The sequence below is a fragment of the Blennius ocellaris genome (assembly GCF_963422515.1).
Source record: "Blennius ocellaris genome assembly, chromosome: 5".
Classification (NCBI taxonomy): Eukaryota; Metazoa; Chordata; class Actinopteri; order Blenniiformes; family Blenniidae; genus Blennius; species Blennius ocellaris.
The window spans coordinates 2,864,838-2,884,189 of record NC_137654.1 but is presented as its reverse complement, the minus strand read 5'-3'; the positions used below and the strand labels follow the sequence as shown (position 1 = coordinate 2,884,189).

General features: G+C 45.5%; 1 protein-coding gene across 1 annotated transcript in view; it reads right to left on the bottom strand.

Annotated features, from left to right (window-relative positions):
- The window catches only part of LOC308130437 (voltage-gated potassium channel subunit beta-2-like), a gene marked incomplete at both ends in the record, with an annotated part of 67,431 nt that overhangs the window by 22,592 nt on the left and 25,487 nt on the right, over window positions 1–19,352 (bottom strand). Inside the window, 6 exons of the mRNA XM_080496838.1 lie at window positions 2,772–2,866; window positions 3,692–3,812; window positions 5,707–5,792; window positions 8,700–8,786; window positions 10,776–10,819; window positions 11,376–11,420. Coding sequence (XP_080352964.1) covers window positions 2,772–2,866; window positions 3,692–3,812; window positions 5,707–5,792; window positions 8,700–8,786; window positions 10,776–10,819; window positions 11,376–11,420 — 478 coding nt within the window. The remainder of the gene's footprint in view (window positions 1–2,771; window positions 2,867–3,691; window positions 3,813–5,706; window positions 5,793–8,699; window positions 8,787–10,775; window positions 10,820–11,375; window positions 11,421–19,352) is intronic.

Sequence of the window (19,352 nt, the reverse complement as noted above, 5' to 3'; positions counted from 1 at the left end):
ACCATGTGCATCTGGACTTGGTGGGTCCGCTGCCTCCCTCCCAAGGCTTTACGCACCTCCTCACCATGGTGGACAGGACCACCAAGTGGCCAGAGGTGAGTAAAGCCTCCCTCCCAAGGCTTCACTCACCTCCTCACCATGGTGGACAGGACCACCAGGTGGCCAGAGGTGGTCCCGCTGGCTTCAACGACGTCGGCAGAGGTGGCTCGTGCTTTCATAGCCACCTGGGTGGCACGGTTCGGCACGCCATTGGACGTCACTTCGGACAGAGGCTCCCAGTTCCCCTCCGAGCTGTGGACAGAGGTGGCTAAAGGCCTGGGAGTGCAGCTGCATCGGACAACGGCATTCAACCCACAGGCCAGTGGACTGTGTGAGCGTTTCCATCGCACAATGAAGGCCGCGCTCCGAGCCACACTCACAGACAGCAACTGGGCTGACCGACTGCCGTGGGTCATGTTGGGCCTGCGTTCGGCTCCGAAGGAAGATCTCCAGTCATCGTCTGCAGAGCTGGTGTTGGGGCAGCCAGTACGGGTCCCCGGAGAGTTCCTGCCAGAGCCATTGGAACCCTGGGGGGGTCACAGCGGGACGACCAAAGTTCAACGGGGCAGTCCACACCTTCAACCCGGTCCCAGTTCATCACTGCCTTCCCCGGTCATACGTCCCAAAAAACCTGGTGGCAGCCAAATATGTCTTTATCAGGCATGACGCTCACCGTTCCCCACTTCAGCCGCCATACGACGGCCCCTTTCATGTCCTGGAGGCAGGGAGGAAGAACTTTGTGGTGGACATGGGGGGTAAACGGGTCCGGGTTTCACTGGACCGCCTGAAGCCGGCCCACACCATGCCGGAGCAGCCGGTGGAGGTGGCACAACCCCCAAGATGTGGGCGCCCCCCCAAGTCGTCAGCTGCCACAGCGCCTGCACCTGCAGTGACCCCGGTGCCGGTACCTGCACCTCCTCCTGTGGTGGTGCAACGCAGCCGATATGGTCGGCTGTGCAGACCACCCAAGTGGGACTAAAAAAAAAAAAAAAAAAAAAATACAAATTCTTGTAGTACCATTCTGATTGTTCGGGGGGGGGGGGGGGCTGTGTAGTATGCACCTGAGGGGGAGGTTCTCCCAAGCAGAATGGAGTGGGTGTGTCGGTCACGTGGTGTGGTGTTGTTAGTGGGCGGTGTTATAAGGGGAAGTGCGGTGACACTGGGGGTTGGTTATCTGACAGGTGAACTGTCAGACGGTTGGAGAAAATAAAGGAAGAGCAACTCGACTCCTTCGTCCGTCTCCTCATTCTCCACCTCCACAACATTAGATTTTTCGCTATGGCTTCAAGAAACTGTTTTTCAACCAAACCACTTTGAACCAGAATCTGACCAGAAGGAGAAGCTCCTGAAGAAGTCAGACTCTGCGGCTGCAGCAGAACGTTTCAGAATGTTCATGAACAATATTGTCTAATGTTCTTTTGCGAAGCCTCTTTCCATAAGCAGATGTTGCACAATCGCTAAACGTTGGGGAGTTTTGTTGGTAAATTTCTATCAACAATAAAACCAGTCCAGTGGCTCTTCAGAGGCTCAGACAAAGGGGATGTAAACGGACTTCTCTGCTCGTTGATACAGCCAACATCAGGGCAATTGCCGTGTTTTGCTCATGTCTTTGCCGTGTTTTAAAGTAGCCCGCTCGTAAATCACTGCGCAGAGCTCAGCTACCAGTGGAGGGTCAAAGGGAGACACGACCGGGACGGGATTGGTTAACTCCTTCGGTGACGTCACACATGGGAGATTTCTGATGCGCTCGTTGGAGCATACTAAAAGGTGTAGGGAGCAAGTGTCTACTGTGTACTGTGATATCTGTCCTATATATATATCCATGGACAGTGGGGTCCAAAGTTCTTAGAAGATTCGGCATACCTTAATTTCAGTTGGTATTTTTTTTATGTCTTTTAAAATACCTATGAAACTAATGACATGTGTACAAAGTCACCCTTCTGCTCAATGAACCATAGAATAGAGACGCCATGAGGACATTTAAGTCGTGAGCTTTTCAAAAGATGAGCAAGGACTATTTCCCTGTCATTGTCACAGTCATGGAGATTTATTGTAGAGAGGAAAGTTTTGGTCCAAGTTGCAGAAGGCTTGGAACAAATTAGTATCAGTCTTCACTGCTGCAGCATTTTGTAGTTTGCAGACTGGCTGTTCACAGAGAAGAATCGTATTTCTGCTGCTCCAAAGACAGACACTTTTGATGCTGTCTACCTCACACCAAAGGGAAAGAGGTGTCGTTTGTGTGATGACATTTTATTAAAGAGTTACTGATGCAGGAACTCAGAATCTGTGATTGTCTTTCCAACTGTTTACACATGAAACCCGTTGTGCTCACAAGACTTTTGCCGTTTTACCCTTTTTAGCTAAAAAACTTGGTCCTTATTAATCTTTTTTTGTCTCTTTTCTTTTATTTAACCCAACATAAACAGTTTTTTCTCTTTCAAATGGCTTATTTTGAAAAATCAGATTTCGATCTTCAGTAGTATCTGTGGACATTTCAATGCATGAGGTGAAAATGGACACGTGTGTCCCGGTGAATGAGACTCTTCCCCCAAAAAACAATTTAGCTTTATTTGTCTTTAAAACTAAATGGAAATTAGATAGAGCAAGTTGGATGCTATTTAAGCGGGTCTGTATTGAAGACAGTGTAGCTGTCAGGATGGACTAGATGTATAAATAATTATGTCATCAGCATATCAATGCACATGAGTCTCCTGCATCAAGGGAAATGTTACCCTCAGTGAAGCTCGAGAATGAGGAGGAATGCCCACGTTGTATTTCCCTGAAATGATGCCACAGGCCAGCGGAGACCACGTCATCGCTCCGATGCCTGTGGGACAGAACATAATAAATCACACTGTTCACTGATTATCTGACACACAAGAAGTCAAGCATACAGAATTAAATTAAGTTCAATTCAGAGACATAAACTAAATGATTAATTTACAGTAAATTATTTGTAACAGCTGATATTTCAAAAGTTGTACATTTTGCCATCATCTTAAAAAATCTTTATAATCCCAACACACGGAATGTAAACTATATAGATAGAAATAGTAGATAGACACACACACACACACACACACACACATACTTTCATCCATTAACCATAAAGGAATAATAATGCTATGATAATGAACCAATGCTGCTGTTAATCATTGAGTTGTATAACAATAAGGAATACTAAACTCATGTTTGATGTATTTGCGATCTGCAATTAAAATGAAAAAAAAAGTAAATTAAATGAGTGTCTGAGTATTTTTGATTTGATCTGACCAAAGTCAATGACAGTAGAAAAGTAAATCAATTTAAATGAGTGCATATTATGGGTGATTAGTGGGAATTTTTTATGTTTTAAATAATTAGTAATACAAATGAAACAATGTTGTTGTTAATCACTGAGATTTTCCAGAAATCTAAGTGCAAATATCAAAACTCTGATGAGCAAATGTTATTGAGCTAAACATCAGAACTTTTCTTATAGTAGGTTAACATTAAAACACATTGAGATATTTAACAGAAGTGATGATGAGCATTTCGTTGATTTGTTTCTGGCTCAGTTGATACAAATCTTTTGTTTTCAGTGGAATATTTTTTTCCCCTGCTGATTATTATGTAATATAAGATGTGGAGGCCTGCCGTCAGCTGGCTTTACCGATCTTGTGGAAGAGGTCAGGGAGCTGCACCTCCACCTTCTCCCTCTGGAACATGTGGTACTCAGCTTGCTCACAGATCGGGGGAATCTGGTTGAACTGGCGAGCCACCGAATAGGCCTCCTGCAGGGGAGCAGAACTCGCTATGAGGAACTGAGCCGTCCGAGAGGATCAACACCAACCAGAGGCCTCACATCCAGAAGAACAATTTACAACTGGGATGTTCTACAGTCAACTGGAGTTCAAATCCCTGCTACAAAGAACCAGATGAGATTGAATCAATGGTGATCGGAGTCATCAGAGCTTTTCCCATCTGTGCACAAGTATTAAGTAATCCCCCAATAGATCCTGTGTCTCCTGGTGTGGAGCAGACATGCATTTGGAGGAATTCATGTATTCATATCACAAAACATGGATTGTTACGATCATGCTTTATTGACAAAGTGAACGTCACTGTCCGGTGTTTCAGTTTAACTGGTGCCCCTGTTAATTGGTGACTTCTGCCAACAGCTGTAAGCAGCAGCTGATGTTAAAATAAGACAAATGCAATGATATTTTAATGGACATTCGGTTAAAGGAAGTTTGCCGAGACAGCTATTAATTTCAGTCGTCTTTTTAACATCAGCTGTTAAAAGGAGACGCTGGAGGAAGCCGGTTACTGGTAAACAGGAAACACTGTGGGCATCCGTGGCTCCGAGGCCTCCAGGTACTGGTAGCGTGTCACGCCGTCTCACTCCTGAATCCTCTGATCGCCACCCGACAAAGAAACGTCAGCAGTTCGTCGCTGCTCCACCGGTTGGTTTCTGAGCATCTCTCTGGTTGGGAACATTCTGGTTGTGCTCGGGTTTATGAAATGGCGGAGTGTACGAGACACTCTCCTGACACATCTGCGTCATGACGCGGCGGCCAGCCAGCGGCTGTCGTCGGCCTACATCACATTGTGGACTGGCCTCAGCTCACTGGGAACCTGGGCTGCACAGGGAGCATGAAAGGACCCGGTAGTGGCGACCAATGGAATGGAAAAGCGTACAAAGCAAAACAAGACGAAGTTAAGCGAGTCGAGCTGAGTAAAGGTGCTAAATATGATAAAAATGTGACTGACACAATCATTCGTGAGCTGGAACACGCATGCGCAGCACACGGCAGTGCCGAAGCTTCAGCAGAGCAGTACGGACACCACTTCGTCAGTTGTCACCACCGGACCAAATTTCTTTGGCCAGAGGAAGCTGGATTCTTGTTCTCATGGAGTAAGAATTGTCCTTTATGCTAAGTAGGTACAAGTAAGAATATGGCAATAGTTAAAACAGGTCATCATAAACATAAAACAAAACAAACCTAAAAGCTGGTGAAGTGCACAATGTCCAGTTAAAGGACTGATCCAATCTGCCAGTTTGAACAGGTGAGTTTTAAGTTGAATTTTGAATGATATTATGGAGTCTGACTGTCTCATGTTTAGAGGGACACAGTTCCGGAGTCTGGGTGCTGAGCAGCTGAAGGCTCAGACATCCATGGTGCTGAGGTGTAATATGGTGAGCAGCCATAGTGCCGAGGTGTAATATGGTGAGCAGCCATGGTGCCGAGGTGTGACGTAATGAGCAGCCATGGTGCTGAGGTGTGACGTAATGAGCAGCCATGGTGCCGAGGTGTGACGTAATGAGCAGCCATGGTGCCGAGGTGTGATGTAATGAGCAGCCATGGTGCTGAGGTGTGACGTAATGAGCAGCCATGGTGCTGAGGTGTGACGTGGTGACGGTGAGAGGTCCAGCAGACGGTGCAGGTTGGGAGGGAGTGTAATCATGGAGGTTGGAGAGATGGGGGCTCGATGGTGGAGAGCTTTGAAGGTGAGGACAAGGTTTAATGTTGGATGTGGAAATGAACAGGGAAGTGGAGTTGGATGAGAACAGGGGGGGATGGTCAGATGGTGGGGTGCAGGAAGTGGAGTTGGATGAGAACAGGGGGAGATGGTCAGATGGTGGGGTGCAGGATATGATCCAGGTAATAGGTGGTATAAAGTCACCATGATCTCCATGGAGGTCCAGCGTGAAGTTCCCCAGTACATGGCCATTCCCTGGTTGATCACATGCGTCATTGCCCTCACCGTCTCTACAAACACAACCACAAAGCAATGAGAGCTCTGTCCAGTGCACATCCAACACTCATCACCCCAAGAAAACATCCAGTGAGACACGGTGGAGGCAGCACCACCTCCACAGTGAGACACGGTGGAGGCAGCACCACCTCCACAGTGAGACACGGTGGAGGCAGCACCACCCCCACAGTGAGACACGGTGGAGGCAGCATCACCTCCACAGTGAGACAAGGTGGAGGCAGCACCACCTCCACAGTGAGACACGGTGGAGGCAGCACCACTTCCACAGTGAGACACGGTGGAGGCAGCACCACCTCCACAGTGAGACAAGGTGGAGGCAGCACCACCTCCACAGTGAGACACGGTGGAGGCAGCACCACCTCCACAGTGAGACACGGTGGAGGCAGCACCACCTCCACAGTGAGACACGGTGGAGGCAGCATCATGCTGACATCACCTCCACAGTGAGACACGGTGGAGGCAGCACCACCTCCACAGTGAGACACGGTGGAGGCAGCATCATGCTGTCATCACCTCCACAGTGAGACACGGTGGAGGCAGCACCACCTTCACAGTGAGACACGGTGGAGGCAGCATCATGCTGTCATCACCTCCACAGTGAGACACGGTGGAGGCAGCACCACCTTCACAGTGAGACACGGTGGAGGCAGCATCATGCTGTCATCACCTCCACAGTGAGACACGGTGGAGGCAGCACCACCCCCACAGTGAGACACGGTGGAGGCAGCACCACCTCCACAGTGAGACACGGTGGAGGCAGCATCATGCTGTCATCACCTCCACAGTGAGACACGGTGGAGGCAGCATCACCTCCACAGTGAGACAAGGTGGAGGCAGCACCACCTCCACAGTGAGACAAGGTGGAGGCAGCACCACCTCCACAGTGAGACAAGGTGGAGGCAGCATCACCTCCACAGTGAGACACGGTGGAGGCAGCACCACCTCCACAGTGAGACAAGGTGGAGGCAGCACCACCCCCACAGTGAGACAAGGTGGAGGCAGCACCACCTCCACAGTGAGACAAGGTGGAGGCAGCACCACCCCCACAGTGAGACAAGGTGGAGGCAGCATCCTGCTGGGGGGGATGTTTTTCAGTAGCAGGGAAACCGATCAGTTGAGTTAAATATGGATGGTGCCAATTCCGGCGATGTCCTTGAGCAGAACCCGAACCAGTCTGTAAGTGATTTGAGACTAAGACCTAAAGCTTCCTGCTGCAGCAACACTTGGTTGGTCTAAGGGGAAATGTAGACTGTTGGAATGACCTGGTCCAGCCCAGACATCAATCCAAGTGACAACCTGTGGTCAGGCTTAAAGATCGCTGTTCACAACCAGCTGGAGTAGTTGCTCCTTGATCAATGTGGCAACTCATCAGTGGTGGGCCTTCAAGGCCTTCAAGGCCTTCAAGGCTTCTCTGTAGGCCGAAGAAAAAGATCTGAATCACAGACTGATGTTGATTAAATTTTGTCCATGAACACTTCTTGAATAATTCCAAATGGTCAGTCTGCTTCTCCTCATCGGTTCTCCTCAGCTGCGCTGCTTCCAGAGGTGAACTTCCACATTAAAGCTTTAAACCAATCACATTTTAGCTGTCATCTGTTGATTGGCTGGTCAGAGAGTCACTCTCCAGCGAGCGGGCTGCATCTGTCGCGAGCTGCATGAACAAAACTAGAGTTGTGTTTATTTAATAGCGGTTTTGTCAACCGACAATGACTAAAGGAGAAGATAAAGACATTTGGTTGAAGATTTATTGTCAAAACAATTTTGAAGGTACTTTTCCCAGAGGTCATTGAACGCACCGCAGCACTCTGAGCACACCTCCCATGTCATTGACCAGCCTCACTACAAACTGCCGTCCGTCTCCTCCTCCACCTCCACAAGCTTCTGGTGAAGCAGACGCTGCAGCTGCAGCAGGAGAAGAGACGGGAACTTGGACTTGTTTCATTCGTAAAGTTATTTATTCTGGCTACACGAGTATCTGTATGTGATGCAAAGGCTTTTTTTACTGCATTTCTGCAGTAACATGGTTTTTGTAGCCAGAAAAGAGTTATTGAGCGGTGGATTGACTCCGACCAGCAGTGAAGGCCTGGGTGTGAAATGCACCGCCGCCACTGCAGCTCATACACACTTGTGAAAAATGACGTGCAGCTGTGATTGGTGGCTCGACAAAGTACTGACTTCAGGGGGGAATACTTATGCACATTAATATTTTCTGTGATTTTGTCCTATTTGTTGTTTGCTTCACAATAAAAATGAAAAAAGAAATCTTCAAAGTAGTAGGCATGTTCTGTAAGTTAAATGTCAGTTTTAAAAAAATCTGTTTTATTTGCAGGTTGTTGGGCAACAAAACCCCAAAAATGAGAATCCAGAACACCTCAGGTCCGTCCACATGAGAGCGCCGCTTCACATTAACACAATGTTTTTGGCCGATCATCCCCAGGGGTTAGCGTTTTAGGGTCCCAGAGTCGGGAACTGGAAAACAACCTCTTGGATTTGAGGTTTGGACGGTCAAAGATGCACTTCTGTCAGGCTGGCTCTTCATCATTATTTAGTTTCAGTCAATGTTAACTTAGTTTAAATACACTGTGTTTAGAAACCCTTCACAACAATCTGGCTTTTTGACATTGAGCGAGGCCCCCTAGTGGTGGAACATTGTACTTTCTTTAATCAGCGAGTGAACAGAGACACTAATTAAGACACTTTAATGAACATACTAGTAAACAAACACAAGCAGAAGCTTCATTAGTCCCTTTTAGAAAATCAGAGTGTTTGTTGCTGGTTTACTGGAAATGACAGTCTGAGTTTATTGAAATAAAAGGTACATCGGTATATTTTCAAACACCACATCAATTCATCTCTCAAAGACGTTTAGAATGTCTGATCTGCTGAGAGGAAACACTCACCTTCAATGGGAGTACTGGGATCCGGCCGGTTGGCAAACACAACGTCTACATACTCCAGCTGAAGCCTGTCCAGCGACGCTCTCAGACCTGTTTCAGAAAGAGGATTAAAGATGTGTCACATCACTTTATACTGGATATGAGCAACACTAACACTGACATCTTGTGCATTCAATTGTTACCCTGTATTTCTTTTGTTCAGATATTTATCAGCTCTCGTGGTTTAAGTCTTGACTTGAGATTGAGAAGTACAATCCAGCTCCAAATTCATGTGTGGCCCATTTTCATATACAATAAAACATCTGATGTCAGAGCGCCTTAAAATCCAAGGACAAGTGTCCCCTGAAGACAAGTGTCCTCTTCTAATGGACGAGTCATGAGGACAAATTGTAGGACCGATTGATGTTGAACAAACCAAATATCAAATATGTCATTATTATTTAAAATGATTATTTAAAAGTACAAAACTGAATCAATCCAAAGATGTATACAACATAAATACATATATACACATGTGTATCACACTATATCACACAATATTGCAGCAATGGTTTGTCATCACATCTAGGCATCAACACACACACACACACACACACACACACACACACACACACACACACACACACACACACACACACACACACACACACAGAAACTGATTCACATAGGGTGACGAGACCCCCATCGGAGGAGGTATTCCAAAGGGTAATAAACCAATAGAACCTGGAACATTAGACGAGCGACTCGAGGGAAGAAGAGCAAGGAGATACAGGGAATTGGGTTCTTCCTGACTTCAGCTCCAAGCAAGTGGATGCAGGAAAGAGCGCCACAACTCTGTAACTTCTCTGATCGAACACAGTAAAACAGTCACATTAGCGTTCAATTGAGAACCAGTCTAGTGTCAATATTTACACTGTATTTGGAGAAAAGGACCTGTCATCAAAAGATCTGTGAGGCTGCAGTGACTTCATGGAGAAACATGAGCCACAAAGGAAGAAGCCCCTTTACATGTATATAAGATGTATTCTAAATAATGATTAAATAAGATTAAATGTACTTCAGGGACCACATACAGTCCAGTTTCATCCTGAGTTACCAGACTGGTCAAATATTGCCTTAATAACCTTTAAATTTACACTTCAAAGTTTTTCGTGTTGTGGTCACAGTGGATGGAATGAGATCAAACAGTTAGTGCTGAAAATGATTACAATCTCAACATAAAGTCAATTTTAATGAATCATTCTGGTGCAAAATACAATGAATTGCCAAAAGAAAACCTTGTATAAATCCTCTAGAAGCTCCTTGCTTGTAGGGACCAGATCGGAGCCTCTTGGTGGGTTTTGGCCCCCGGGCCGTACGTTCTGTGTTGTTGAGGGTCAAAGTGTCGTGTGCACAGAGTATGTGACGTCAACATCATCATGCACCCTGTGCTAGGCTCCGCCCCTCTGAGGAGGAATCATCATGCACCCTGTGCTAGGCTCCGCCCCTCTGAGGAGGAATCATCATGCACCCTGTGCTAGGCTCCGCCCCTCTGAGGAGGAATCATCATTCACCCTGTGCTAGGCTCCACCCCTCTGAGGAGGAATCATCATTCACCCTGTGCTAGGCTCCGCCTCTCTGAGGAGGAATCATCATTCACCCTGTGCTAGGCTCCACCCCTCTGAGGAGGAATCATCAGTCACCCTGTGCTAGGCTCCGCCTCTCTGAGGAGGAATCATCATTCACCCTGTGCTAGGCTCCGCCCCTCTGAGGAGGAATCATCATTCACCCTGTGCTAGGCTCCGCCCCTCTGAGGAGGAATCATAATTCACCCTGTGCTAGGCTCCGCCCCTCTGAGGAGGAATCAACATTCACCCTGTGCTAGGCTCCGCCCCTCTGAGGTGGAAAGCGTGATCTGTGCCGCTGACTGGTCTGAACAATCACAGTTTAAAAGCAAATAAAGAGCCAGAGGCTCAGAACTCCTGCAGTGAAACAGAAAGGACTTTAGGAAAGGTGGAGAACGTTCTGGATGCTTTCATTCCATCCAGGATTCTCCAGCGACACGCTCAGGCCCACTGGTGTTATCTTTACTGGTCTCACCTTCAATGATGTGTTTTCTTGATAATCCTCTTTCCATTTCCGCTCTGAAATGAAAAGCAAACAGTCCAAACTGAAAAGTGAAGTGTTTCTGAACACAGACAACAAAGTCTTCCTCACAACGGGCTTTTAGAGCTCATGTCACAGCTGAAGTGAGAAGGAAATGCTTTGTGCTGCAGAGATGTTCTATAGAGGTTCTACAGTTTCTACTCTATTACAATGTTCTCATCTCAGAGCTTCTACATTTAGAACTGGATGTAAAGATCTTAACCATCACTGTCCTCACAAGGATGTTACTGTTTTTTGATGTGTCCAGTTTTACCTATAAATCTGTTCTGCAGTGGGTTTGGTGAGAGATTTAAAACAGATTGAATATTTTGTCTTTCATCAGGATTCTGTTCACAGAACGTGTCTCAAAGAGTTACCTGAATAAAAAAAGATCATATCAGAATCAGAAATGAAATCTGTTTAACATCATGCGTCGTCTTTCTCCAACATTATTTATGTTCATCTTTGTCTCAGAGTCCAGTTTATTCAATCTCTGCATGATTTTGTACCACAGAAAGAAGGATGGAGAGAAAAGTGAAGGAAGAGTAATCAAACCTTCCTCCCCAGAAGATTTTGGTGGTGATGACCAAACTGGAACGCCTGCAGGTCAAAACAGACAGAAGGTGAAAATCTACATGAAACCATCAAAAGCACCCAGCCGTGGTTTGATCAGATCTACCAGGACCAGTCGATGTGAGACTGACGGAGAAACCTGTGGAAGCTGGGAGGAAGTGTGTTCAGGCCTGAGAAGAGGACACGCCTCCAAAGACTGCAGAAACCAAACCCTGAGCTTCAGGACGGGTCATCAGTGTTTCATAGGACACACACACGGTCAGTTCAGCATTACCAATCACCATCACATGCATGTTTTTGGATTGTGGAGGAAACCAGAGACCCCAGAGGAAACCCACCCTCACACAAGCAAACTCCAAACTCAGGGCTGGATGTAAACACACAACCTTCTGTCTGTGAGGCCACGGCACTGAGCAATTATTTACTCAGGTTGGTACATAGTTGTAGTCATAAGATGAAAGGTTATCAAAGTGGTGAGTTTCTCCATGGAGACTTAAAAAGTTCAACATCTTGTGACCAAAACAAGAAAAGGTCATCAGTCAGACATTTAACTTCCCCTGCTGTCTCCTCTGGCCTGTCATGATCTACTTCCTCATTACTTTAATGACAAATCAATAATCATACTGGCAGCTGGACTTACAGTAACAGACAGCTTGACCTGTCTCTTTCAACTGATTCTGGCTGTCTTAGATGCCCATCACTTTGATGTCATGTGTCAACTCGTTCTGGCTGTCAAGTAGACATCCAGATCACAGCCTGGCTGGATGGACAGACATGTCTTGCACATCTCTAGACGTAGCTTGCTCAGTGGCAATGAGCAGGAATGTTTATATAGCCCTCATTTGATAACTCCTCCCTCCGTGGGACGTCGGTGTTCAGGCTTGTTCACGCCTCAACAACTTCAAGTGAAAACACAAAACTTTCAGTTTTGGGTTTCTGTTCAAACAACAACAGTCACCGGGAACACTGCTTTTTGGAAATGGCTCCCAAGGTGGAATTTTTTGGAAATGCTCCTACCTTGTCGTCATGGAAACAGGAGAAAACACACGTTTTTGAAACTCATCTGACTCTTTCTCCGTGGAAACAGGTAAATGCGACTTTTTCAAATGCTGCTAATGCACATGCTCATCACGTTGGTAGAAACGTTGGTAGAAACGTTGGTAGGAACGTTGGTAGAAACGTTGGTAGAAACGTTGGTAGAAACGTTGGTAGAAACGTTGGTAGTAACGTTGGTAGAAACGTTGGTAGAAACGTTGAGAGGAACGTTGGTAGTAACGTTGGTAGTAACGTTGGTAGAAACGTTGGTAGAAACGTTGGTAGAAACGTTGGTAGTAACGTTGGTAGAAACGTTGGTAGAAACGTTGGTAGAAACGTTGGTAGGAACGTTGGTAGGAACGTTGGTAGGAACGTTGGTAGAAACATTGGTAGGAACGTTGGTAGAAACGTTGGTAGAAACGTTGGTAGGAACGTTGGTAGGAACTTTGGTAGAAACTTTGGTAGAAACGTTGGTAGAAACGTTGGTAGAAACGTTGGTAGAAACGTTGGTAGGAACGTTGGTAGGAACGTTGGTAGAAACGTTGGTAGAAACGTTGGTAGGAACGTTGGTAGAAACGTTGGTAGAAACGTTGGTAGGAACGTTGGTAGGAACGTTGGTAGAAACGTTGGTTGAAACGTTGGTAGAAACGTTGGTTGAAACGTTGGTAGGAACGTTGGTAGGAACGTTGGTAGAAACGTTGGTAGAAACGTTGGTTGAAACGTTGGTAGGAACGTTGGTAGGAACGTTGGTAGAAACGTTGGTAGAAACGTTGGTAGGAACGTTGGTAGGAACGTTGGTAGAAACGTTGGTAGAAACGTTGGTAGGAACGTTGGTAGAAACGTTGGTAGAAACGTTGGTAGGAACGTTGGTAGGAACGTTGGTAGAAACGTTGGTTGAAACGTTGGTAGAAACGTTGGTTGAAACGTTGGTAGAAACGTTGGTTGAAACGTTGGTAGGAACGTTGGTAGAAACGTTGGTAGGAACGTTGGTAGAAACGTTGGTTGAAACGTTGGTAGGAACGTTGGTAGGAACGTTGGTAGAAACGTTGGTAGAAACGTTGGTAGGAACGTTGGTAGGAACGTTGGTAGGAACGTTGGTAGGAACGTTGGTAGAAACGTTGGTAGGAACATTGGTAGGAACGTTGGTAGAAACGTTGGTTGAAACGTTGGTAGGAACGTTGGTAGGAACGTTGGTAGAAACGTTGGTAGAAACGTTGGTAGGAACGTTGGTAGGAACGTTGGTAGAAACGTTGGTAGGAACGTTGGTAGGAACGTTGGTAGAAACATTGGTAGGAACGTTGGTAGGAACGTTGGTAGGAACGTTGGTAGGAACGTTGGTAGAAACGTTGGTAGGAACGTTGGTAGAAACGTTGGTAGAAACGTTGATAGGAATGTTGGTAGAAACGTTGGTAGAAACGTTGGTAGAAACGTTGGTAGAAACGGTAGAAACGTTGGTAGGAACGTTGGTAGAAACGTTGGTAGAAACGTTGGTAGAAACGTTGGTAGGAACGTTGGTAGGAACGTTGGTAGAAACGTTGGTAGAAACGTTGGTAGGAACGTTGGTAGGAACGTTGGTAGAAACGTTGGTAGAAACGTTGGTAGAAACGTTGGTAGAAACGGTAGAAACGTTGGTAGAAACGGTGTGAGTAACGTTGATAGAAACGGTAGTAACGGTAGAAACGTTGGTAGAAACGGTAGCAACGTTGGTAGTAACGTTGGTAGTAACGTTGGTAGTAACGTTGGTAGTAACGGTAGTAACGGTAGTAACGTTGGTAGAAACGTTGCTAGAAACGTTGGTAGTAACGGTAGAAACGTTGGTAGAAACGGTAGTAACGGTAGTAACGTTGCTAGAAACGTTGGTAGTAACGGTATAAACGTTGGTAGTAACGGTAGTAACGGTATAAACGTTGGTAGAAACGGTAGTAACGGTAGAAACGGTAGTAACGGTAGAAACATTGGTAGAAACGTTGGTAGAAACGGTAGTAACGGTAGAAACGGTAGTAACGGTAGAAACGTTGGTAGAAACGTTGGTAGTAATGGTAGAAACGTTGGTAGAAACGGTAGTAACGTTGGTAGTAACGTTGGTAGTAACGTTGGTAGTAACGGTAGTAACGGTAGTAACGTTGGTAGAAACGTTGCTAGAAACGTTGGTAGTAACGGTAGAAACGTTGGTAGAAACGGTAGTAACGGTAGTAACGTTGCTAGAAACGTTGGTAGTAACGGTAGAAACGTTGGTAGTAACGGTAGTAACGGTAGAAACGTTGGTAGAAACGGTAGTAACGGTAGAAACGGTAGTAACGGTAGAAACGTTGGTAGAAACGTTGGTAGAAACGGTAGTAACGGTAGAAACGGTAGTAACGGTAGAAACGTTGGTAGAAACGGTAGTAACGGTAGAAACGGTAGTAACGGTAGAAACGTTGGTAGAAACGTTGGTAGTAACGGTAGAAACGTTGGTAGAAACGGTAGTAACGTTGGTAGTAACGTTGGTAGTAACGTTGGTAGTAACGTTGGTAGTAACGGTAGTAACGGTAGTAACGTTGGTAGAAACGTTGCTAGAAACGTTGGTAGTAACGGTAGAAACGTTGGTAGAAACGGTAGTAACGGTAGTAACGTTGCTAGAAACGTTGGTAGTAACGGTAGAAACGTTGGTAGTAACGGTAGTAACGGTAGAAACGTTGGTAGAAACGGTAGTAACGGTAGAAACGGTAGTAACGGTAGAAACGTTGGTAGAAACGTTGGTAGAAACGGTAGTAACGGTAGAAACGGTAGTAACGGTAGAAACGTTGGTAGAAACGTTGGTAGTAACGGTAGAAACGGTAGTAACGGTAGAAACGTTGGTAGAAACGTTGGTAGTAACGGTAGAAACGTTGGTAGAAACGGTAGTAACGTTGGTAGTAACGTTGGTAGTAACGTTGGTAGTAACGTTGGTAGTAACGGTAGTAACGGTAGTAACGTTGGTAGAAACGTTGCTAGAAACGTTGGTAGTAACGGTAGAAACGTTGGTAGAAACGGTAGTAACGGTAGTAACGTTGCTAGAAACGTTGGTAGTAACGGTAGAAACGTTGGTAGTAACGGTAGTAACGGTAGAAACGTTGGTAGAAACGGTAGTAACGGTAGAAACGGTAGTAACGGTAGAAACGTTGGTAGAAACGTTGGTAGAAACGGTAGTAACGGTAGAAACGGTAGTAACGGTAGAAACGTTGGTAGAAACGGTAGTAACGGTAGAAACGGTAGTAACGGTAGAAACGTTGGTAGAAACGTTGGTAGTAACGGTAGAAACGTTGGTAGAAACGGTAGTAACGTTGGTAGTAACGTTGGTAGTAACGTTGGTAGGAACGTTGGTAGGAACGTTGGTAGAAACGTTGGTAGGAACGTTGGTAGAAACGTTGGTAGAAACGTTGATAGGAATGTTGGTAGAAACGTTGGTAGAAACGTTGGTAGAAACGTTGGTAGAAACGGTAGAAACGTTGGTAGGAACGTTGGTAGAAACGTTGGTAGAAACGTTGGTAGAAACGTTGGTAGGAACGTTGGTAGAAACGTTGGTAGAAACGTTGGTAGGAACGTTGGTAGGAACGTTGGTAGAAACGTTGGTAGAAACGTTGGTAGAAACGTTGGTAGAAACGGTAGAAACGTTGGTAGAAACGGTGTGAGTAACGTTGGTAGTAACGGTAGAAACGTTGGTAGAAACGGTAGCAACGTTGGTAGTAACGTTGGTAGTAACGTTGGTAGTAACGTTGGTAGTAACGGTAGTAACGGTAGTAACGTTGGTAGAAACGTTGCTAGAAACGTTGGTAGTAACGGTAGAAACGTTGGTAGAAACGGTAGTAACGGTAGTAACGTTGCTAGAAACGTTGGTAGTAACGGTATAAACGTTGGTAGTAACGGTAGTAACGGTATAAACGTTGGTAGAAACGGTAGTAACGGTAGAAACGGTAGTAACGGTAGAAACATTGGTAGAAACGTTGGTAGAAACGGTAGTAACGGTAGAAACGGTAGTAACGGTAGAAACGTTGGTAGAAACGTTGGTAGTAACGGTAGAAACGTTGGTAGAAACGGTAGTAACGTTGGTAGTAACGTTGGTAGTAACGTTGGTAGTAACGTTGGTAGTAACGGTAGTAACGTTGGTAGAAACGTTGCTAGAAACGTTGGTAGTAACGGTAGAAACGTTGGTAGAAACGGTAGTAACGGTAGTAACGTTGCTAGAAACGTTGGTAGTAACGGTAGAAACGTTGGTAGTAACGGTAGTAACGGTAGAAACGTTGGTAGAAACGGTAGTAACGGTAGAAACGGTAGTAACGGTAGAAACGTTGGTAGAAACGTTGGTAGAAACGGTAGTAACGGTAGAAACGGTAGTAACGGTAGAAACGTTGGTAGAAACGTTGGTAGTAACGGTACAAACGGTAGTAACGGTAGAAACGTTGGTAGAAACGTTGGTAGTAACGGTAGAAACGTTGGTAGAAACGGTAGTAACGTTGGTAGTAACGTTGGTAGTAACGTTGGTAGTAACGTTGGTAGTAACGGTAGTAACGGTAGTAACGTTGGTAGAAACGTTGGTAGGAACGTTGGTAGGAACGTTGGTAGGAACGTTGGTAGAAACGTTGGTTGAAACGTTGGTAGGAACGTTGGTAGGAACGTTGGTAGAAACGTTGGTTGAAACGTTGGTAGAAACGTTGGTTGAAACGTTGGTAGAAACGTTGGTTGAAACGTTGGTAGGAACGTTGGTAGGAACGTTGGTTGAAACGTTGGTAGGAACGTTGGTAGGAACGTTGGTAGAAACGTTGGTAGGAACGTTGGTAGGAACGTTGGTAGAAACGTTGGTAGAAACGTTGGTTGAAACGTTGGTAGGAACGTTGGTAGGAACGTTGGTAGAAACGTTGGTAGAAACGTTGGTAGGAACGTTGGTAGGAACGTTGGTAGAAACGTTGGTAGGAACGTTGGTAGGAACGTTGGTAGAAACATTGGTAGGAACGTTGGTAGGAACGTTGGTAGGAACGTTGGTAGGAACGTTGGTAGAAACGTTGGTAGGAACGTTGGTAGAAACGTTGGTAGAAACGTTGATAGGAATGTTGGTAGAAACGTTGGTAGAAACGTTGGTAGAAACGTTGGTAGAAACGGTAGAAACGTTGGTAGGAACGTTGGTAGAAACGTTGGTAGAAACGTTGGTAGAAACGTTGGTAGGAACGTTGGTAGGAACGTTGGTAGAAACGTTGGTAGAAACGTTGGTAGAAACGTTGGTAGGAACGTTGGTAGGAACGTTGGTAGAAACGTTGGTAGAAACGTTGGTAGAAACGTTGGTAGAAACGGTAGAAACGTTGGTAGAAACGGTGTGAGTAACGTTGGTAGAAACGGTAGTAACGGTAGAAACGTTGGTAGAAACGTTGGTAGTAACGGTAGAAACGTTGGTAGAAACGGTAGTAACGTTGGTAGTAACGTTGGTAGTAACGTTGGTAGTAACGTTGGTAGTAACGGTAGTAACGGTAGTAACGTTGGTAGAAACGTTGCTAGAAACGTTGGTAGTAACGGTAGAAACGTTGGTAGAAACGGTAGTAACGGTAGTAACGTTGCTAGAAACGTTGGTAGTAACGGTATAAACGTTGGTAGTAACGGTAGTAACGGTATAAACGTTGGTAGAAACGGTAGTAACGGTAGAAACGGTAGTAACGGTAGAAACATTGGTAGAAACGTTGGTAGAAACGGTAGTAACGGTAGAAACGGTAGTAACGGTAGAAACGTTGGTAGAAACGTTGGTAGTAACGGTAGAAACGGTAGTAACGGTAGAAACGTTGGTAGAAACGTTGGTAGTAACGGTAGAAACGTTGGTAGAAACGGTAGTAACGTTGGTAGTAACGTTGGTAGTAACGTTGGTAGTAACGGTAGTAACGGTAGTAACGTTGGTAGAAACGTTGCTAGAAACGTTGGTAGTAACGGTAGAAACGTTGGTAGAAACGGTAGTAACGGTAGTAACGTTGCTAGAAACGTTGGTAGTAACGGTAGAAACGTTGGTCGTAACGGTAGTAACGGTAGAAACGTTGGTAGAAACGGTAGTAACGGTAGAAACGGTAGTAACGGTAGAAACGTTGGTAGAAACGTTGGTAGAAACGGTAGTAACGGTAGAAACGGTAGTAACGGTAGAAACGTTGGTAGAAACGGTAGTAACGGTAGAAACGGTAGTAACGGTAGAAACGTTGGTAGAAACGTTGGTAGTAACGGTAGAAACGTTGGTAGAAACGGTAGTAACGTTGGTAGTAACGTTGGTAGTTACGTTGGTAGTAACGTTGGTAGTAACGGTAGTAACGGTAGTAACGTTGGTAGAAACGTTGCTAGAAACGTTGGTAGTAACGGTAGAAACGTTGGTAGAAACGGTAGTAACGGTAGTAACGTTGCTAGAAACGTTGGTAGTAATGGTACAAACGTTGGTAGTAACGGTAGTAACGGTAGAAACGTTGGTAGAAACGGTAGTAACGGTAGAAACGGTAGTAACGGTAGAAACGTTGGTAGAAACGTTGGTAGAAACGGTAGTAACGGTAGAAACGGTAGTAACGGTAGAAACGTTGGTAGAAACGTTGGTAGAAACGGTAGTAACGGTAGAAACGGTAGTAACGGTAGAAACGTTGGTAGAAACGTTGGTAGTAACGGTACAAACGGTAGTAACGGTAGAAACGTTGGTAGAAACGTTGGTAGTAACGGTAGAAACGTTGGTAGAAACGGTAGTAACGTTGGTAGTAACGTTGGTAGTAACGTTGGTAGTAACGTTGGTAGTAACGGTAGTAACGGTAGTAACGTTGGTAGTAACGTTGGTAGTAACGTTGGTAGTAACGGTAGTAACGTTGGTAGAAACGTTGCTAGAAACGTTGGTAGTAACGGTAGAAACGTTGGTAGAAACGGTAGTAACGGTAGTAACGTTGCTAGAAACGTTGGTAGTAA